At 42.0% G+C, this 22,497-nt stretch overlaps 2 protein-coding genes across 3 annotated transcripts; both read left to right on the top strand.

The window, feature by feature from the left end:
• Positions 1-399: 399 nt before the first annotated feature.
• LOC122489628 (glutathione S-transferase A2-like) lies at positions 400-5,435 on the top strand. Of its 2 annotated transcripts, none has more exons than XM_043591653.1 (4): positions 400-421; positions 2,544-2,685; positions 4,086-4,217; positions 5,082-5,435. In XM_043591653.1, the coding sequence occupies exons 2-4, from the start codon at positions 2,551-2,553 to the stop codon at positions 5,205-5,207; spliced, it is 393 nt and encodes a 130-aa protein (XP_043447588.1). In that variant the 5' UTR covers positions 400-421; positions 2,544-2,550; the 3' UTR covers positions 5,208-5,435. The 2 variants fall into 2 exon arrangements, with proteins under 2 accessions (XP_043447588.1, XP_043447589.1); XM_043591654.1 differs by lacking the exon at positions 400-421 and adding an exon at positions 1,767-1,890.
• A 4,309-nt stretch (positions 5,436-9,744) lies between these two features.
• On the top strand, positions 9,745-21,561 carry LOC122489625 (glutathione S-transferase A2). Its single transcript, XM_043591650.1, has 7 exons — positions 9,745-9,870; positions 15,069-15,173; positions 15,555-15,606; positions 16,860-16,992; positions 18,895-19,036; positions 20,212-20,343; positions 21,208-21,561. Exons 2-7 carry the CDS (start codon positions 15,087-15,089, stop codon positions 21,331-21,333), a joined length of 672 nt encoding a protein of 223 aa, XP_043447585.1. The 5' UTR covers positions 9,745-9,870; positions 15,069-15,086; the 3' UTR covers positions 21,334-21,561.
• Positions 21,562-22,497: the final 936 nt, after the last annotated feature.

Raw genomic sequence — 22,497 nt, 5'->3', positions numbered from 1 at the left:
TCACAAAATTATGTGGGACTTCTCATCGACCTGGATGAGAAATCAAAAGATAAATGAAATAAAGAGGGTAAATGATAAATGAAATAAAAGGGTAAAAAGACTGAGAGGAAAAACAAGGACTCCAGGAACCTAAAAATAAAATGCCATTCTGTTAAAGTGTTAGCAGGTCATTTTAGTTTCATTTTTAAAAAAATCTCTAGTCATTTCCACAAACTTTTTTTTTCATCCAAAAAGAGTATAATCCATAAAACATTTAACTCTGCTTTTTTTTTTCTTTTTTTCAAAAGATGGAAGTCTGTAAGTTCCAGTAAGTGCCAATGGTCGAAATCAATGGAATGAAGATGGTACAGACCAGAGCTATTCTCAACGACATTGCCACCAAATATGACCTCTGAGGGAAAGACATAAAGGAGAGAGCCCTGTTTGGTACATTTTATGGGTTTTCAGCAACAGTTAAGAGGAACAATCTAGTTCCTTCCCTGAATGAACAAGACTGTGCTCACAGGTTTTATGGCCAACAGCAGTAGAGGCCTTGGTGGTATAACTGAGGTCTAGCACAGGAGAGACCTACCAGGGAGAGGAAATAGTAAACTTGGCGTGGGCTCAAGTGAGTGTGGTTATATAAGGGGGTGTGTCTAGAGGTATAGCAGAATGACAGAGGTTTCCAAAACTGATGAACTATGAAACCAAGAAGATGGTGCAACATGACTCATGTACTCAGGCCTTAGGAGCTGAAGATAGCCAACAACTAGAGACAAGGGACAAGTGTCTGAGTGTCTAGAGAATAAGGCTCGAGAAAGGAAGGATCCAAAGGAGGACCCTTTGGATTCTCAAGTTTCAGAAATTACAAATTAAGAAATTACAAGTTTCAGAAATTACATAAATTATAATGACTAGGACCCTAACTTATCAGCCAGTTACATGAACTGGCCATTTGACCAAAGTTAGCAGAGGCTGGTCCTCAAGGTGCCACGGTTACTTTGAACACTTTGATACAGGACTGAAGCAGCCAGATTTAGTCAGTATGCTGTCTGGACAATCTCCTGTCTGTTGTGATGGTACCCCATGATTGAAATTTAAATCTTATAAAGGATTCTCAGCAAGTACACAAAAATTACACATAGTTGTCATATTTCAGTAATTCTACTGCTGCATATGCACCCAGGAGAATTAAAAAAAATATTCACACAAGAACTTGTTCACAAACATTTATAGCAGCACTGTTCTTAGTAGTCACAAGGGTGAAATAAATAAAATGTCCATCAATGATGGATGGATGAGCAAAAGGTGGAATATCCATACAATGGAATATTATTTAAACACGAAGAAAATAAATTACTGATGCCTGCTGCAACAAGGATGAGCTTTGAAAACATACCATATGAAAGAAACCAGACACAAAAGGCCACATATTGTATGATTTCAATTGTATTAAATGTCCAGATGTTTAAATCAACAGAAACAGAAAGTAGTTGAGTGGTTGCCTGGGGCTGGAGGGATGAGATTATGGCGCGTGGCTGTCACGGGCACAGAATTGTTTTGGGGGTGATAAAAATGTTCTGGAATTAGAATGTGTTGATGGTTTCATAATGTACTAAAAATTACAGAAATACATTGTAAAGGGTGACAATTATGTGAATATATTTCAGCAGAACCGGTATTTTTATAAGTAAGATAGAAAAGCCAGTTTGAAACAAAAGAAAAAGAGATCCCTTATAATATGCACTGGTTGAAACTGTATTAAGAATTTCACCATTTCAGGGGATATTTTAGGTGAAGACTTGAGAAATGCAAACAAGGCCAGAGTTGGGCAACTGCATATGGACGGAGTGTGGAACTTGTGCTGTGGAAAATAATTGGAAAACCTGCTGATGTTGGGCACATAAACAGGTCTGTGTGGTGTAACAGGATGAGAGAGGAAGGGAACATGACTGAGATGGCTGTTCCAGGGACTCTCTCTGGAGATCACTTAGGGGGCAAGTCATAGCCACATAGAGTCACACTCCATTTGTGCACAGAATAAGCCATGGCAGAGGTGACAGACCCTAGGTATGGTCCTAGTGGGTATTTGCAGGATTTCACTGATTTGTCTGTGACTCTGTCCCTCTATTTGGTCATGAGTATAATGACAATTTTAGACATGTATATGTACCTTGATGGCTTGTTCCAGGATGAAATGGTCAAATCAAGTAAAAATCAGAGCTGAATGACTGGCATATAAAAATGAATCCAGGGGTGCCTGGGTGGCTCAGTCGGTTAAGCATCTGACTTCAGCTCAGGTCATGATCTCGCAGTCATGATCAAGCCCCACATTGGGCTCTCTGCTGTCATCACAGAGCCTGCTTCAGATCCTCTCTCCCACCTCTCTCTGCCCCTCTTCCACTTGTTCTCTCTCTCTCTCTCCCAAAAATAAATAAACATTTAAAAATTGAATCCAGTGGAGCTTATATACTTTGCTACCTCCTGATGCCCGTTCTTATATGTTTTTCAACTCTAAAAACAAGGCAGAAGGCACTTGATAATTCAGTCATTTTGTCTTTCAGGACAGATATGTACACAGAAGGTATGGCAGATTTGAATGAAATGATCCTCGTTTTGCCTCTGTGTCCACCTGATCAGAAAGAGGCCAAGGTTGCCCAGATCAAAGAGAAAGGAACAGATTGTTATCTCCCCGTGTTTGAAAAAGTAAGTGGACAGTCATTGAGCACTTTGGGTGCTGGACATAGAGGACAAAGAAAGACAGTGGCTGGCATTCCTTGAACCTTTACCTTCACTTCCAATGAGCCTTCCTGAATACTGACGCAGCACCCTGACTCTCAAGGCATTTCATAAAAACTGACTGTGAGGAAGAATTGCACCATTGATACCCAAGTTTTAATTTTCCAACAAGACTTCAACTTACCAGGAGCCAATCGAGAATTCTCTATTTGGCAGACTTTCATGGTCATAGTTAGAGCCTGGGCTGCTGAAGGCTCTGAGAGCCACACTGGACATTGGAGTAGGTCCTGCAGACAGAGCACCACATAGGGGCTTTGATCCAAGAGGAACACAGTGAGAGCAATGCATCAGGAGATACTGTGGCAGCATGCGTAGGGAGATAGGGAGACATGAGACCAGCTGCCCTTCGGGAGAAAGTGGCAGTGTCTTGGGGGTGGACAGATGAGGTGTGTCTAGTCAGAGATGGGGGCAGTGTGATGAAGAGGAAGATACAGATGGAGAGCTGTTAGGGAGAAAAGAATTGACCTACTCGAAGGCATGGCTCTCACACTTCAGAGGACAGCCATGCAAACTAAGGAAATAAGGTTCCATCATTATAGACAGTGCTTATCTCAGTTAATGTTTCTCCTTGGACGTAAGAAGAGAATGTTTCAGGATCCAAACTACCTGAAATCATGCTAAATGGAAACTATGGGCTGGGGCACCCAGGTGACTCAGTTGGTTAAGCATCCCACTCTTGATTTCAGCCCAGGTCCTGATCTCACAGTTGGTGAGACTGAGCCCTGTGCTGACAGCCCAGGGCCTGCTTGGGATTCTCTCTCTCCCTCTCTTTCTGCCCCTGCCCCCACTCGCTTTGAAATCAAAGCACCCTATGGTAAGTTAAATGAAAAACATATGTTACCATAGGGCATTTAAAGTGGTCTTATATTCTTTGCATAACAATTATCCATGTTTCTATATGTGTACATAGTGTGAAAGGGTATTTACCCAAATTGCCTTAAGCTGGTGATGCCGTGGGGTTTTCTCTTCACGTTATCATTTGCATATTATTGGGATGTTTCAATAAATTTTGTGAATTTCCCCAACATTTTATTAGGAAAAGTTGCATACATCAGAATAGTTGAAAGGGATACACAGGAGCACACGTTTCAGGGAAACGGTAGCTGGGGCTTCAGCTGAGGAGCAGGGACAGAACAGCAGAGACCTGCTGTCACACTGAGTCAGAGCGCAGCGAAGAGGGTCTGCAGCCAACACCCCCTCAGTGAGGCAGCAGAGGTGGGGAGGTTGGGTTGGAGAGTGTGGGGAGGGGCAGAGGGACCCAGCCTGACCATGCCTGTGCTCATGATGTAATTCCTCAAACCTGCCAGGTGTTAAAGAGCCACGGACAAGACTACCTTGTTGGCAACAGGCTGAGCAGGGCTGACATTCACCTGGTTGAACTTCTGTACTATGTGGAAGAGCTTGACCCCAGCCTTATGGCCAACTTCCCTCTGCTGAAGGTAATCTCTCTCACAGCCTTCAGGAGGGAAGGCTCGCATCTCCCCCTCCAGAATCTAACATTTACATTCGGGTCCCATCGTTGCCCAGGACTTGGCTGTCCCCACGTCTCCAGCATTAATTACCTCCTGGGTGCTGGTCGAGGCATGCAGAGAATCTTGTCATGCCCAGAACATCTGAGGTGGATGCTTCCCCAAGAAGAACACTTTGTCTTTACCATGAGAAGGACCCAGGGCTCGGCATCAGTCTCCCCATCCCCATTGCTTTGTGGCATCTGTCCTTGGTTTCTCTGGGATTTCCCTTATCCACCTGTGTCCTTCTCTTTCCTTCCTGTGCCTGTCTGAGCAGGTTTCCTGCCTTCTGATTTCTTCCCTCCGCACCTGCTCCTAAGGGCAGACATCATGTTTCCCTGGGCCGAGTCTCCCTCTCTCGGTCCCTCTCTCAGTGGGATGCCTGGTTTTGACCAGTCTCATGGTTCAGCTTTCTATATTTTCTGTCTCTCGTCCAGGGCAATTTTCCTACATTTTCATTGTCTGTTTGGAGACTTGATGTGTGTGGATTCTGACAGACACAATCCTCTTCCCTGTATTGCACAAAAGCCATGAAGCTACAGGATTTTCGTGTAGGGAAGAAGAAACTGAATAGAAACTGAATAGAGCCTGAAAGAAAGACATCTTTGGGGAAAATGGGATCGAGCTGTCTTTTCTTCCTCCCATCTTCCTGTCTCACTGGCTGTGCATTTCCTAGCCTCACACTGGTGCTGATGGAGGGCACTCAGCTGGTCCTTGTCTAGGAGGGTCTCTGGCTTGTGCCAGGGATGGGGCTGGCCCTGGCTCCGTCTGAGGCTGTGCTTTTGTGTATTGCAGGCCCTGAAGACCAGAATCAGCAATCTCCCTCCCGTGAAGAAGTTTCTGCAGCCTGGCAGCCAGAGGAAGCCTCCTATCAGTGAGGAAGATTTAGAAAAAGCAAGGAAGATTTTCAGGATTAAATGAAGCGGGCATGGATGGCCAGCACTTGCATCTGGGGCTTCCAACAATGACGTGCGTTACCTGATGTAAGATGCTGATGATTGTGAGGCTAGTAAAGTTTTCAAAAGTATATAATTTCATCTACTATGAAGATTTGCAAAGCAATTTATTTTGTTTTTACCAAATATCAAATCATGATCAGCCCCTAGGACATCTTTTGGACTTAAAAATAAATAAAGGGAGAAAAAAATTTAATGGATTCTTTGATGTATTAAAAAATTGTCATAACATCTATCATATACCTTGTCAAAAAGATTGAAGTGGAAAGTTTCATGTGACCCATATTTAGTAACACAGAAAATGCTCTTTTTTTTTCCTTTGTATTTGCTGTATTTCTTTAAAAAAATTTTTTTTAGTGTTCATGTAGTTTTGAGAGAGACAGAATGCCAGCAGAAGAGGGGCAGAGAGAGAGAGACACAAAATCCAAAGCAGGCTCCAGGGTCTGAGTTGTCAGCACAGACCCCAGTGTGGGACTGGAACCCGTGGACTGCAGACCATGAGATCATGACCAGAACCGAAGTTAGATGCTTAACTGACTGAACCACCCAGGCACCCCAAAACTGTTTACATTTTAGAGATAATGTACTAAATGTTTGATAGATGGAGTGATACACTGTCTAGGGTTTTCTTCACAAACTCCCATGATATTGGGGGGCAGTAGATGGGAGTATACAGTGGTTTTTTATGGTTGCTCTCACAAAGTACTACAGAGGGAAGGCTTAAAACAACAGAACTCACACTTTGGGAGGCCAGAAGTCTAGAGTCAAGATGGTGGTGGGGCTGCTCTTCCTCCAGCGGCTCTAGGGGAGAATCCTTCCCTGCCTCTTCCAGCTTCTGGTGGCTTTTTGCACTCCTTGCTTTTCTTGACTCATGGCCACACCGTCTGCATCTCTGCCTCCATCTTTGTACCACCTCACCTTCTGTGTATCTGTGTTTTTCCTTATGTTATAAGGACATGTGTTATTGGATTTAGGTTCCACTTAGATCATCCATGATGATCTCATCTCAAGTTCCTTAACTTAATGACATCCGCAAAGACCTCTTCTCCAAATAAGATCACATTCACAGGTTCCAGAGATTTGGACATGGACCTATCTTTTTAGGAGGCCGGTATACCACCCATTACAGGGTGTTGATGAAAAAAGATTGTTGGCAATTGCTGAAGCAGGGGGATGAGTACATCGGGATTTATTACTCTGTTCCCTCTACTTTTGCATTTGCTAGAAATTTTCCATTTAATTATTTTAAAACAGCATATTATTTATTGAGCTCTACATGCCAATGTGTGTCTGATGCTGTGCCAGGCAATGGGGGCTTGACTGAAAACAAGATGAAGACTCTTTTCCAAGAGTTCGTAGTCCATGGAGAAAACTGGTAGTAAACATATAATGTCAAAATACTGTTAGAAAGAACATAATTGGATAAATACAGTAGCTTTAGGTAGAGTATTCCAAACTGAACAAATAGTAAGTGCAAAGGCCCAGAGGCTAGGAAGGCTGGTTGGAGTGTGACAGTGAGAAAAAAGCATACAAACTGGATTTCTAGATTTAGCAGAAAAAATTCAGGATACCAGTTAAATGTGAGTTTCTTTTTTTTTTTTTTTTTTTCAACATTTATTTATTTTTGGGACAGAGAGAGACAGAGCATGAACGGGGGAGGGGCAGAGAGAGAGGGAGACACAGAATCGGAAGCAGGCTCCAGGCTCCGAGCCATCAGCCCAGAGCCTGACGCGGGGCTCGAACTCACGGACCGCGAGATCGTGACCTGGCTGAAGTCGGACGCTTAACTGACTGCGCCACCCAGGCGCCCCTAAATGTGAGTTTCAAGTAAACAATAATTCTTTAGTGTTAAGTATGTTCCAAACAACATTAAGGCATACTTATACTAAATGAGTATTTATTTTTTGAAAGCTTTTATTTTTGTAATTAAAAATTTTTTTAATTCTAGCATCATCAACATACAGTGTGATATTAGGTTCAGGTGTACAATACAGTGATTCAAAGATTTTATATATTACTCAGTGCTCATCACACTACTCATACTCTTAATCCCCCACTGACCTCCCCTCTGATCACCATCTGTTTGTTCTCTATAGTTAAGAGTCTGGGTTTTTTTTTGTTTTTTTTGTTTCTCTTTTTACTTTTGTTTCTTATATTCCACAGATGAGTGAAATCATATGGTATTTGTCTTTCTCTGACTGACTTATTTCACTCAGCTTTATACTCTCTAGGTCAATTTGTGTTGTTGCAAATGACAAAATTTCATTTTTTTCATGATTGAGTAATATTTTTTTGTGTAAATACACAGAACATCTTTGCTTTAATTATTTATTTTATTTTAGAGAGGCAGAGAGAGAGAGAGGGTGAGTGGGGAAGTGGGGCGGTGGGGGGAGAGAGAGAGAGAGAATGAGAGAGAGAGTCTTAAGCAGGCTCCACACTCAGTGTGAAGCCTGATGCAGGGCTTGAACGCACAACCCTGGGATCATGACCAGAGTCCAAATCAAGAGTTGGACCCTCAATCAACTGAGCCAGACAGGCACCCCACACCACATCTTCTTTATCCATTTATCTGTCCAGGTACACTTGCGTTGCTTCCATATCTTGGCTATTCTAAATAATGCTGCAATAAACATTGGAGTGTGTGTATATATATATATATACATATATATATATACATATATATACACACACATATATATACATATATACATATATATACATATATACATATATATACATATATATAAATATATGTATATGTATATGTATATGTATATATATTTGCATTGCTGTCATGTTCCTTGAGTAAATACCCAGCAGTGGAATTACTGGCTCATACTGTAATTATAATTTTAATTTTTGAGGAAACTCTATAGTGTTTTTCACAGGGGCAGCACTATTTTGCATTCCCACCAACCACAAGCCTTCCTTTTTCTCCACATTCTCACCAACACTCATTGTTTCTTGTGTTTTTGATTTTAGCGATTCTCGCAGGAGTGAGATGATATCTCATAGTGGTTTTGATTTGTATTTCCCTGACGATGAGTGACGTTGAGCAGGTTTTCATGTGTCTCTTGGCCATCTGGATGTCTTCTTTGGAGAAATGTCTGTTGATATCTTCTGCCCATTTTTAAATTATATTATTTGTTTTCTGGGTGTTGAGTTGTATAAATAAGTTCTTTAGATATTTTGGATATTAACCCCTCAGCAGGTGTATCATTTGCAAATATCTTCTCCCATTCAGGAAGTTGCTTTTTTGTTTTGTTGATTGTTTCTGTTCTGTGCAAAGCTTTTTATTTTGATTCAGTCCCAACAGTTTATTTTTGCTTTTGTGCCCTTGCCTTATGAGACATATTTAGAAAAATGTTGCGGGGCACCTGGGTGACTCAGTTGGTTAAGCGGCCGACTTCAGCTCAGGTCATGATCTCAGGGTCTGCGAGTTCGAGCCCCGCGTCAGGCTCTGTGCTGACAGCTCAGAGCCTGGAACCTGTTTCAGATTCTGTGTCTCCCTCTCTCTGACCCTCCCCTGTTCATGCTCTGTCTCTCTCTGTCTCAAAAAAAAATAAACGTTAAAAAAAATTTTTTTTTTAAAAAAAAAGAAAGGGGCGCCTGGGTGGCGCAGTCTGTTAAGCGTCCGACTTCAGCCAGGTCACGATCTCGCAGTCCGTGAGTTCGAGCCCCGCGTCAGGCTCTGGGCTGATGGCTCCGAGCCTGGAGCCTGTTTCCGATTCTGTGTCTCCCTCTCTCTCTGCCCCTCCCCCGTTCATGCTCTGTCTCTCTCTGTACCAAAAATAAATAAACGTTGAAAAAAAAATTAAAAAAAAAAAAAAGAAAGAAAGAAAGAAAAATGTTGCTAAGGCTGATGTCAGAGAAACTACTGCCTGTGTTCTCTTCTAGGATTTTCCCAGTTCACGTCTCACATTTAGATCTTTAATCGATTGAGAGTTAATTTTTCTGTAATGGTGTTAGAAAGTAGTCCAATTTCATTCTTTTGCATGTAGCTGTCCAGTTTTCCCAGCACCATTTGTTGAAGAGACTCTTTTTCCTATTGTATATTCTTGCCTCCTTTTTGAAGATTAACTGACCATATAATGATGAGTTTGTTTCTGGGGCTCTCTATTCTGCTCCATGGATCTATATGTCTATTTTTGTGCCAGTACCAAAAGATAATGTATTATGTATCTGAAATTCACATTCAATTGGGTGCCCTGTATTTTATTTAAAACCCAATATAAAAGGCATTCCCGAGATCTGCTAGCCTCGTGGTAGAGGTTTTTCATCTGTCTTGGTCCTAGTATGCAATTCATGAAAACCTCACTGTAAATTTCTTCCCAAAGCCATACCTCACTAACTAGCAGAGAGAGTCCAATCAGTCAGAAATTGTTTAATCTTTGAATTGCCAACCTTGAAAAGGAACATATTAAATAGTTGTTTCATAAGAAGGTGACTCGCCATTTCCTTCAAATCTGTCACAGAAGCCAAGGCCCTGAACGTTGTGGGAGTGACTTTTCCCCCACTGAACTCTACCCACCTCACAGAGGAGGAGTTACTAACTATCAACGAGCTTATAAACGCAGGAAGGATTGGCACGCAGCTGCTGAGCCTAGTGGGAAACAGACCTCAGTAAGGTAAGTACTGCTTTTCTAAGTTTTCAGACATTGCCTTCCATCCTCTTCTCTAGGTCACCAGAAAACTGCATTCAAATGTGTCCTTAGCACAAGGAAAAGCCTGTTTTATACTCATATTACACTTCTTGGTGTGTCTGGGGAACAGTTTAAGAGCTGTTTGTTTTGTTTTGTTTTTTGAATGTTTATTTATTTTTGAGAGAGAGAGAGAGAGAGAACACAAGCAGGGGACGGGCAGAGAGAGAGGGAGACACAGAATCTGAAGCGGGCTCCAGCTCTGAGCTGTCAGCACAGAGTCTGATGCAGGGCTTAAAACCATGAACTGTGAGATTATGACCTGAGCTGAAGTCAGATGCTTAACCGACTGAGCCACCCAGGTGCCCCAAGAGATGTTTATTCACTTGCTGTTGGATACATCTTTACAGAAATATAAAAATAAAGAGATTAGAAACCTAGGACATAAGGATTTAGGTAGAAAAAACTGAATGATATAAGGGGAAAAAAGAACGATACCATTTCAGCAATCTGAGAATATGACTAGTGCAGGAGAGAGTGTGAGTGTTTTGCCAGACTTACTTTCTCTGTGGAAGCATAGTGGCCCCCTTACGTGTCGTTTGCCTTCTGCGGTTTCAGTTACCTGTGGTAACTGCAGTCTGAAAACATTAAATGGAAAATTCCAGAAAGAAAAATATTCGTATGTTATAAATTGCCCATCATTTTATTATAGCGTATCATTAGAATTGTTCTATTTTATTATTAGTCATTGTTGTTCATCTGCTGCGCCTCATTTATGAATGAAATTTCATCGTATGTATGTATATATAGGAAAAGAACATAGTATATGTAGAGTTTGGTACTCTCCTAGGTTTCAGGCATCCACTGGGGGTCTTGGAATGTATCCCACACAGACACAGAGAACCATTATAGTCAACACGCAATAGTTGTGAATTATGATACAGTGATGTGATGTAGGCTGTAAAAATTAAAAATTAAGACTTAATATAAGAGAAAAAATTAATCTGAATGTCAGCAGAACTAGATTCTAAGTCAGTCTCTGCTCTGATTAGCTGACTGGCAAGCCCTATTCTCTTTCTGGGCAACTCATGGCAAACCTAGAGAAGGGCTGGAACAGGGTTTCACAAGCTTGGCCTTCTTGACACTTTAGGCTGGCTTATTCTGTGTTGTGGGGAGCTGTCCTGTTAATTGTTCTTTTGTTGCCATTGTTGTTTAGTTAAAAATATTTGTTATAGAAATGTACATTTAATTAAAGAATGTACTTGTCAATAGTGTTAACATACATATTTTCTCAAATTTGTGAACTTCGACCTTTAAAATATCTACAATGAGAGCTTATTTACAAGTTTTGCAAGAAATGGTTACTTCAGCAGTACTGTTGACACAGTTAAGATTCTCATGGTTTCTTTCTGTTTCACTCAGTACTTCTAGAAAGAGCACAGTGCAGGGGTCAGGCTCCACCCTAGGACCAGTGACAGGCAGCCTGTGGAGCAGAATAAGTGCCAATGGATAATGGAGAATTACTGTGTTTTCCCAAAATGGCAGTGCATCCTATCCTGGAAAGACTACATAGGTACAGTAGCTAATTGCAATCAACCATAAGACGTTTTCAACTAAGTATCCATTAAATGTGTCTGTTAGGATAACACGTTGATGAAAAATAAGCAGATAAAATGCAGAATGACTAGTAGGAGACAAAAAGCATTCGGAGGCACATCAAGCATGGTCTCATGCCATATCAGAGGCATCTCTGATCCCTACCCAGCTGACAATGCAACACTCTCCTTTCTGGTTTTGATACCTAACAATGTCTCTAGACATTATCAGATGTCTTCCAAGGTGTGGGGAAGCAAAATCACCCCTACTTAAGAATCACTAGATTATGTGACTTCTCCAACTCCCAAACTCAAGAAATCTTGATGGGAAAAGTAGGTAATCAGCAGAACACTTAATTCACCTTTAAAAGGCACAGAAATTCACCTAGCTAGAATGCACAAGTCATTGCAATCAGAATATAAGAGTCAACGATGTGCTGTCCTAAGTGTTAACATTGGTGGGGAAAGACAGGTTTGGACAGGCGAGACTAGAGTTTCAGTGACATCACTGTAACAATCCAGAAGTTGTCCAGGCATAACAGAATCCACGGGAAAAGATATAGCATGTATGGCAGAAGATATTGAAATGACAGTGAAGACAAGCACTTTGCAAGATGCTCAAGAGAGCAGGGTTGACAAGGATAAGGCACAATCCTAATTTGAAGAGCAGGAAAACAGACAAATGGTGGTCAAAGAGGCAATGAGCATGAACATGTCATGCTGTCCTGGGAGGCAGGAGCCTTGGCTTTCAGCCTGGCAACCTTCACCTTGCTCTGAATTACTTGGGTAAGAGAATCATGATTTGGGGGTTGGACCCAATTAAACTGGAGTCACCACTGGGCCTTTTGTGTGCTGCCAGTTATCTAAACCCTATCAGGCTCCTGTCTTGTTCCTGCGAACCATCATTTCTTAGTACATGAAACTGATCAATGATGTTAGTCGAGAAAGTTTGAAGGAAACTTTTTGAAAGCAGGATATACGTTACATGTCACCAGAAACAAAGTGTTGAAGAAGGAGCAGTGAAAGGTCTGTTACCAGGTAAGAAACAGGATGTTGGGAGAGAAGGGATCATTTTCAACCCGAGTTGACAGTGAGGCCTTGTGCTAGTGCTGTGACCAGCAGCAGGGAGAAGCAGTGGCTGGAATCCATGCAAAGGGCTGGGGCAGGAAAGACTCCATAGTGCCTGGATCAGGGAGCCAGTGGCATGGGGGATGGGCCAGACACGGAAGACATAAGGGACGCACATGGCCGGGGCAGAACCAGAAATCTGCTGTTGTCTTGATCAGGCAAAGTTCTCTGATAACCTTTGCCCCAGCCTTTATCAGGCCTCTGGAGACCTCCCCTTCAGAAGGTGAACAAAGCTGCTTATCAGGGGGAGTCCTATGATAAAATATTATGTAAGGTAAATATCATTTCCTTTAGTAACCTGATCCTCAGTCCATGGGTAAGCAGTGTGAGGGTTTGAATCACAGCTCTGTGACCTGTAGTTCAAAACACACATAGCATGAGCGCTATTCTTTTCATTCTGCTGAGTCATAGTACCTCTATTCCCTGTGGTAAAAAAGTACAATGAACAAAATCTCTAATTACAGATGACTTGAGTAACTATGTTTCCAAATGGTTCTTTACTTTCTAAAGATTTGACTGTTGAGTCCCAAATGAAAAATGTGGACATGAAAAACATTTTGATATCTAAAATTCTAAAATTCAAGTCACACAGTTTTTCAAAGATGTATCCACTGGGTAAGGGAGGTATATTTTTGTCCCAAACTCCACAACAAAATTTTGCAAGACAATCTTAACGTTTTGCAAACAGAGCTTGGGATTTGCATAGAAAAGGCAACTGTTCCTCCTTAAGACCTGCCTTGGGGACTCCACCTTTTAATGAGTTTTGTGTGTTTCCATTCACACCTATGATAGCACATCCATTGTTTGAGCCGCTGAGTTTTATTATCTGGTTCCCTGCTTTGTTCGCAGCCTGGGATGGACCAAGGGCTTTCAAACTTCGTTGACCAGACACAAAGTATCACAAAGTACCATTACACTGATCAAATGAGTATGTACTCATGCACAGGCCCCTATACACAACAAACACATAATTGAAGCTAAGGCCTCATGAAACAAATTTTGTGTTTCTACATGAATGCACTCTGATATTTTCTATTTTCTCCTACTTCATTTTAAAAATTAGTAGATTTCACAATCCACTGAAGGATTGTCACGCATTTTTTAAAAACACCAGTATAGAAAATAAAGCCTTTGTCTTTGAGTTAGAGGTAGGTTTGAGTCCCAACTTCACCACTTACTTTGGGCAAGTTACTCAAGAAACCTCAGTATCCTCAACTTTAAAATGACACTAATAACAGAATGTATCTCAGGTGATTTTTGTAGGATTAATTGAAGATAAATAGGCAAGAATACCCATTGTATGATAGACATTGAAGAAATGTTAGTTCTTTTCCATTGACTGTAATGTTAATATGGTAATATCCCGTTTTTCAGATTATAAAGTGCACCAAGTAAAGGCAGAATGTAGAATCAAAAAAAAAAAAAAAAAAAAAAAAAGGAAGGGAATTGAAGGAAATTAGCAATTAGCATCCTGTGTCTATGGAAAGAACCAGGGTCGGGGCGCCTGGGTGGCTCAGTTGGTTAAGCCTCCGACTTAACCTCCGAGGTCATGATCTCGCGGTTCGTTGAGTCCAAGCCCCGTGTCAGGCTCTGTGCTGACAGCTCAGAGTCTGGAGCCTGCTTCCCATTCTGTGTCTCCTTCTCTCTCTGCCCCTCCCCTGCTATGCTCTGTCTCTCTCTGTCTCAAAAATAAATAAAACATTTAAAAAAAAATTAAAAAAAAAAAAAAAAGAACCAGGGTCTTCTGAGCTGCAGTTAAGCGAGTCTTAGTCCTAACTTTGTTTTAAACAAAAGCAGCATAACAGTCAGGAGTGGAAGCCTGACTCTGCTCCTCATCCTGGTCTTGTCAGAGATGTCCTCTGCTTTCAGTGTCCCTCATAGGCTCCCAGTGCCAGCACTGGAGTGGATTCCAAGCCTGCTCTCTTTTTAGTCCTAGGTGTGGATTTCCATGTCCATCACTAACTAGAGAAGACTATGGACAAGGCTTTTCACCTCTGAGCCTTGGTTTCATTAACTGAAAAATGGGTCTGATAACAAATAGTTCATAGGGCCATTTTGATGATTGAAGATATAATGTATCCAAAAGGATTGGCATTGGGTCAGGATCATTAGCAGAGTTTCAACAAATCGCAATTCTCTAATCCTTCTCCCTCCTCCTTACACCCACACCTGCATCCTTACCACACACTCTCACCTATTAGCCTGCCAAGAGAATCAGACTTTACCTAGTGGAGGTAACAAGCAGGGTTTGGAAGAGTTTCCCAGGACTGGCTAATGATGTATGAGAATTGGGCCTTGAAAGACATTCTAGGGTCTCTTCTAATTCTTCCATGAGGAAGGCAGGTACTCCTTAAGCACTGTTGGTGCTATTTGACCAACATCAAAAAGTATGTTTTTGCTTCTGTGATATCGTTCATCTGTTCACTCATTCATTCATTCGTTTGTTGTTTCATTCATGTTTAGAGAAATTCAGAGTCTATCATGGCAGGGAAGCCCAAGCTTCACTACTTTAATGGACGTGGCAGAATGGAGTCCATCCGGTGGCTCCTGGCTTCAGCTGGAGTAGAGGTTAGATCTGAGTTTTGTCATCCTAAGTTAGACCAAAAATTGACTCTATCAGAATACATTTCTCACATAAGTTAGGAGATTCTTCTACTTCTATAAATGACCTGTCAAGAGTTTTATGTTAAAAGAAAAATTGTCAGCTATTAAGAGATGAACAGATTTCACCTAATATATTATTAAATTTCTTCTCATCAAAGAACTTAAACTCAGAAGCTAAGCATAATGTGTAAGCCTTATCTGGATTTTGATTTAAACAATCTACAAAATATCATTTTTGACATTTGTGCAATAATTAGAAACATGAATCTTTTTCAAATATCAGATGATTTTAAAGAAGCATCCTTGATATTTTAGGTATGCTAATTCACTGTTTCTGCTTTCCAGTTTGAAGAGAAATTTATAGAAACTCCAGAAGACTTGGATAAGTTAAAGAATGGTAAGACCAGGTATCTAATTCCTCGGATGAGGGGATCAGGTAGAAGTCATAAGTTAGGGTTTGAACACCTACTTGTGAGTGTGGTGGGAGCTGGGGGTGGTGGAATGGAAGAGGAGTGGCTCCAAGGTAAGGGGCGAGGCTCCTTGGGCAGATCTTCCACCTCACTCAAGGCTGGGGGTGGGGGGACCTTGAACTCTGAGTGTTTGCTAAAGGAACTATCCCCCCCCCCGCCCCCGTGTCCTGTGAATGCCCTCCCCTTGCACTCTCCAGATTTTCTGCCCCCAAGTGAGCTGGGTCAGTTCAGGATCCCACATAGCCTGCCCAGGCAAGGACTCTCAAACCCACGCAGTAGAATGAAAAGAGCAGAAATAGGCCAGCAGTTGTGTGAGTTCTTTTCTCTGATGGATTATTGCAAGCTTATATCCTAGCAATATCATAGACTCAGATAATAAGATGGTTTAGTTGGATTAATTGAAAGGCCAAGTGACAGTATGAAGATGGAGATGAAGAACAAAGTTCAAGTACTACTCGCATCAGCAGAGTCAGGAAACCAGGGCTTGCCCGATACACACTGTCCAGTGGTAGAACTGGGGGAGCAAGCAAAACACCCTGCATAGAAATCTCCCTTCAAATTCGTCTTAATGGCATGAATCCAGAGACTTACTTTGGAATGTTTCATTTGAACTGAATGCGATGTTGGCCCTGGTGTAGCCTCTCTCAACATTTCCTAAAACACCCATGAAAGTAAATCAACCACAAAAAATACAGGAACCTACCATGTATCTGAATGGTAAATAAAAAGATAAATGAGGGTCGCCTTGGTGGCTTAGTCGGTGAGTGTCTGACTTTGGCTCAGGTCATGATCTCACCGTTCGTGGGTCTGAGCCCCACATCAGGCTCTGTGTTAACAGCTGAGAGTCTGGAGCCTGCTTCAGATCCTGTGTCTCCCTCTCTCTCTGCCCCTCCCCCATTCTCGCTCACCTCTCTCTCTCTCTCTCTCTCTCAAAAAAAAAAAAAGAATTAAAAAATTTTCCAAAAAAGATAAATGAAATAATAGGTGAAAAGTAAAATGCAGACTGAGATCAAAGAGGATTGGAGGATGCAAAAACCAAAATACAGATATGGTGAAATGTTACCAGGCAATAATTTTTGTTTCCTTTTATATCTTCAGTCATGGCAACAAACATTTTTCATGTTAAAAGAGTATGATCCATGAAGTATGTCACTCTGCTTCTTCCTTCTTTTTTCAAAAGATGGAAATTTGATGTTCCAGCAAGTGCCAATGGTTGAAATTGATGGAATGAAGATGGTCCAGACCAGAGCCATTCTCAACTACATTGCCACCAAATACAACCTCTATGGGAAAGACATAAAGGAGAGAGCTCTGTACAGTACTTTTTTTTTATTCTTTCATCAGCAATTAATGTAAAAATTTGGGTTCTTGGGCAGGCAGGACTGTGTTGGGGGGATCGTGGCCAGCAGCAGCACAGGACTTGGCGGTATAGATTGAGGTCCAAAACCACAGAGAGCTGTGAGGATGAGGGATTCCCCTAGGAGTGGATTCACCAAGTGGGATTACAGAAAAGGAACTGGTCCACATATAGAGCACATATGATGACAGTCTTTTGCTAACGCTGATGAACTAGGAAGCCAGAAAGATGGCGGAGTCACTATTCTCAGTACTCAGGCCTTTAGGAGCTGGATATCAGCCAACAGCTGGAGACAAAGGATGAGTCTGAGTGTCTGGCAGATAAGACTGGGGAACAGAAGGATCCAAAGGCGCTGATTCTGAAGGTTCAGAAATGATCAAAATGATGATCAAGAACTTCACTTACCAGCCTGTTATATGGACTGGCCGCTTGACAAAGGTTAGCAGAGCATGGTCCTCAAGATGCCAGGGTTATCATGAGCATTTTGATACAGGACCGAAGTAGCCAGATTTAGTCAATACAACCATATCTGTGGGTTCTCTCTGTGGTTATGGGACCATATGATTGAAATTTAAATCTCAGAAACTGTTATGAGTTGCTCAAAAGTGAACCATAGAGTTGCCATATTCCAGCAACTCCATTACTAGGTATGCAAATAAGACTACTGAAAACACATCCATGCTAGAACTTGTACACAGATGTTTATAGCAGTGGTGTTCTTAAAATTCTTAATGTGGAAATGACACAAATGTGCATCAACTGATGAGTGGTTAGTCTACTTATCAATGCAATATTGTTTGGCCATGAAAAGGAATGAAGTACTGATGCATGCTACAACATGGATAAACCTTGCAAACATCATGTTATATGAAAGAAACCAGACACAAGGGCACATATTGTGTGAATCCATTTGTATGAAATATCCAGAACATTCAAATATATAGAAACAGAAAGCAGTTTAGTGGTTGCCAGGGGCTGGAGGAGGGAAGAAATTAGAATGGGTGTAAAAGCATACAGCATTTCTTTTGGGACTAGGAAAATATTCTGTAATTAGTGTGTGGTGATGGTACAGAATTCTGTGTCTTTACTATAAAAATCACAAACTTAAACACTCTTGAAGTGTACACATTATGGTATTGAATTATGTGCCAATAAAGATTTATTTAAAAAAAAAACTCTTACAGAAAGCCCAACTTGGAACATTCAAAACTACTCTGCTGGAATATGTGCTACTTGGAATGTACAAAGTATTTCACCATTTCAGGAGATATTTTAGGTGAAGACTTGAGAAATGTGAACAGGGCCAGAGTTGGGCAACTGTATGTGGACAGAGTGTGGAAACATGTGCTGTGGGAAATTATTGGAAAACCTGCTGACATTGGTTTAAACAGGCCTGGGTGGTGTAACAGGATGAGAGAGGAAGGGGACATGACTGAGATGGTTGTGCCAGGGACTCTCTCTGGAGATCACTTAGGGGGCAGGTCAGCCACATGGAGTCACACTCCATTTGTGCCCAGAACAAGCCACCATGGAGGTGACAGACCCTAGGTATGGTCCCAGTAGGTGTTTGCAGGATTCCACCAATTTCCCTGTGACTCTGGACAGGTCACCAATGCTCTCTGTCCCTCTATTTCATCATGTGTATAATGAAAGTTTTAGACACATATCTACCTTGATGGCTTGTTCTAGGATGAAATGTTCAAATCAAGTAAAAATCAGAGCTGAATAACTGGTATATAAAAATGCATAAAATGGAGCTGAATTACTTTGCCACCTCCTGATGCCCCATTCTCATACATTTTTCAACTCTAAAATCAAGGCAGAAGACATTTGACAATTTGGTCATTTTGTCTTTCAGGATAGATATGTACACAGAAGGTATGGCAGATTTGAATGAAATGATCCTCGTTTTGCCTCTGTGTCCACCTGATCAGAAAGAGGCCAAGATTGCCCAGATCAAAGAGAAAGTAACAGATCGTTATCTCCCCGTGTTTGAAAAAGTAAGTGGACAGTCATTGAGCACTTTGGGTGCTGGACATAGAGGACAAAGAAAGACAGCGTCTGGCATCCCTTGAACCTTTACCTTCACTTCCAATGAGCCTTCCTGAATACTAACACAGGAAGAATTGCACCAGTGATACCCAAGTTTTAATTTTCCAACAAGACTTCAACTTACCAAGAGCCTATCGAGAACTCTCTATTTGGCAGACTTTCATGGTCATAGTTAGAGCCTGGGCTGCTGAAGGCTCTGAGAGCCACACTGGACATTGGAGTAGGTCCTGCAGACAGAGCACCACATAGGGGCTTTGATCCAAGAGGAACACAGTGAGAGCAATGCATCAGGAGATACTGTGGCAGCATGCGTAGGGAGATAGGGAGACATGAGACCAGCTGCCCTTCGGGAGAAAATGGCAGTGTCTTGGGGGTGGACAGATGAGGTGTGTCTAGTCAGAGATGACAGCCCAGGGCCTGCTTGGGATTCTCTCTCTCCCTCTCTTTCTGCCCCTGCCCCCACTCGTGCACGTTCTCTCTCTCTATCTCAAAGTAAGTAAATAAACTTAAAAAAAATACTCTCTTTCCTGACCTTTGTGGTGCTGAGAGTTGGGGCGCATTCACATGACAAAAACCTGAACAGTCATCCCACTTGAGCAAGCCTATACTTTGAAATCAAAGCGCCCTATGGTAAGTTAAATGAAAAACATATGTTACCATAGGGCATTTAAAGTGGTCTTATATTCTTTGCATAACAATTATCCATGTTTCTATATGTGTACATAGTGTGAAAGGGTATTTACCCAAATTGCCTTAAGCTGGTGATGCCGTGGGGTTTTCTCTTCACGTTATCATTTGCATATTATTGGGATGTTTCAATAAATTTTGTGAATTTCCCCAACATTTTATTAGGAAAAGTTGCATACATCAGAATAGTTGAAAGGGATACACAGGAGCACACGTTTCAGGGAAACGGTAGCTGGGGCTTCAGCTGAGGAGCAGGGACAGAACAGCAGAGACCTGCTGTCACACTGAGTCAGAGCGCAGCGAAGAGGGTCTGCAGCCAACACCCCCTCAGTGAGGCAGCAGAGGTGGGGAGGTTGGGTTGGAGAGTGTGGGGAGGGGCAGAGGGACCCAGCCTGACCATGCCTGTGCTCATGATGTAATTCCTCAAACCTGCCAGGTGTTAAAGAGCCACGGACAAGACTACCTTGTTGGCAACAGGCTGAGCAGGGCTGACATTCACCTGGTTGAACTTCTGTACTATGTGGAAGAGCTTGACCCCAGCCTTATGGCCAACTTCCCTCTGCTGAAGGTAATCTCTCTCACAGCCTTCAGGAGGGAAGGCTCGCATCTCCCCCTCCAGAATCTAACATTTACATTCGGGTCCCATCGTTGCCCAGGACTTGGCTGTCCCCACGTCTCCAGCATTAATTACCTCCTGGGTGCTGGTCGAGGCATGCAGAGAATCTTGTCATGCCCAGAACATCTGAGGTGGATGCTTCCCCAAGAAGAACACTTTGTCTTTACCATGAGAAGGACCCAGGGCTCGGCATCAGTCTCCCCATCCCCATTGCTTTGTGGCATCTGTCCTTGGTTTCTCTGGGATTTCCCTTATCCACCTGTGTCCTTCTCTTTCCTTCCTGTGCCTGTCTGAGCAGGTTTCCTGCCTTCTGATTTCTTCCCTCCGCACCTGCTCCTAAGGGCAGACATCATGTTTCCCTGGGCCGAGTCTCCCTCTCTCGGTCCCTCTCTCAGTGGGATGCCTGGTTTTGACCAGTCTCATGGTTCAGCTTTCTATATTTTCTGTCTCTCGTCCAGGGTAATTTTCCTACATTTTCATTGTCTGTTTGGAGACTTGATGTGTGTGGATTCTGACAGACACAATCCTCTTCCCTGTATTGCACAAAAGCCATGAAGCTACAGGATTTTCGTGTAGGGAAGAAGAAACTGAATAGAAACTGAATAGAGCCTGAAAGAAAGACATCTTTGGGGAAAATGGGATCGAGCTGTCTTTTCTTCCTCCCATCTTCCTGTCTCACTGGCTGTGCATTTCCCAGCCTCACACTGGTGCTGATGGAGGGCACTCAGCTGGTCCTTGTCTAGGAGGGTCTCTGGCTTGTGCCAGGGATGGGGCTGGCCCTGGCTCCGTCTGAGGCTGTGCTTTTGTGTATTGCAGGCCCTGAAGACCAGAATCAGCAATCTCCCTCCCGTGAAGAAGTTTCTGCAGCCTGGCAGCCAGAGGAAGCCTCCTATCAGTGAGGAAGATTTAGAAAAAGCAAGGAAGATTTTCAGGATTAAATGAAGCGGGCATGGATGGCCAGCACTTGCATCTGGGGCTTCCAACAATGACGTGCGTTACCTGATGTAAGATGCTGATGATTGTGAGGCTAGTAAAGTTTTCAAAAGTATATAATTTCATCTACTATGAAGATTTGCAAAGCAATTTATTTTGTTTTTACCAAATATCAAATCATGATCAGCCCCTAGGACATCTCTTGGACTTAAAAATAAATAAAGGGAGAAAAAAATTTAATGGATTCTTTGATGTATTAAAAAATTGTCATAACAGCTATCATATACCTTGTCAAAAAGATTGAAGTAGAAAGTTTCATGTGACCTATATTTAGTAACACAAAAAATACTCTTTTTTTCCTTTGTATTTGCTGTATTTCTTTAAAAAAATTTTTTTTTTAATGTTTATTTGTTTTTAAGAGAGAGACAGAATGCCAGCAGAAGAGGGGCAGAGAGAGGGAGACACAGAATCCAAAAAGCAGGTTCCAGGCTCTGAGCTATCAGCACAGAGCCTGACATGGGCCTGATATGGGGCTCAAATTCATGAAGTGTGAGATCATGACCTGTGGGGAAGTTGGATACTCAACCGACTGAACCACCCAGGCGCCCCTGTATTTGCTGTTTTTGTGATGCAGCCTAAAAGATTCCTCCTCCCTTCACCCTCCTTCCTTCCTGCCTGCCTTTTTCCTTCTTTCCCTCCTTCTCTCTTTCTCTTTCTTTCTTTCTTTCTTTCTTTCTTTCTTTCTTTCTTTCTTTCTTTCTTTTTTCTTCTCTTTTCTTTTCTTTTCTTTTTTGTACTGAACCATTTTCCCTCAGTTGATGAATCTTTTTTCCTGTTTAGTTATGGAGCATATATTTATTTTATCTTTAATATAGAACATTCTGTGTTCCAGGAGCTGGGTTATTAATGATAAACAAGCCAGATATAGTCTTTGGCCTATGGGAGGTTACTATAGTGATAGAAAGAAATAAAAAAAAATAGGTAATTCTAATCCTGCATACCTTGTATATCATGCTCCTAGGGCTGTTGTAACAAATGACTACAAATTTAGTGGTTAAGAACCATAAAGTGTATTCCCTCACACTTTTGAGGTTCTTTGTGTGACATGAAGGTATGAGCTGGCCATGCTGTCTCTGAAGGCTTAGGGAAGGATCCTTCCATGCCTCTTTAGCT

This window comes from Prionailurus bengalensis, chromosome B2 (assembly GCF_016509475.1).
Source record: "Prionailurus bengalensis isolate Pbe53 chromosome B2, Fcat_Pben_1.1_paternal_pri, whole genome shotgun sequence".
NCBI classification, from domain to species: Eukaryota; Metazoa; Chordata; class Mammalia; order Carnivora; family Felidae; genus Prionailurus; species Prionailurus bengalensis.
This window is presented reverse-complemented; position numbering and strand designations above follow the sequence as displayed.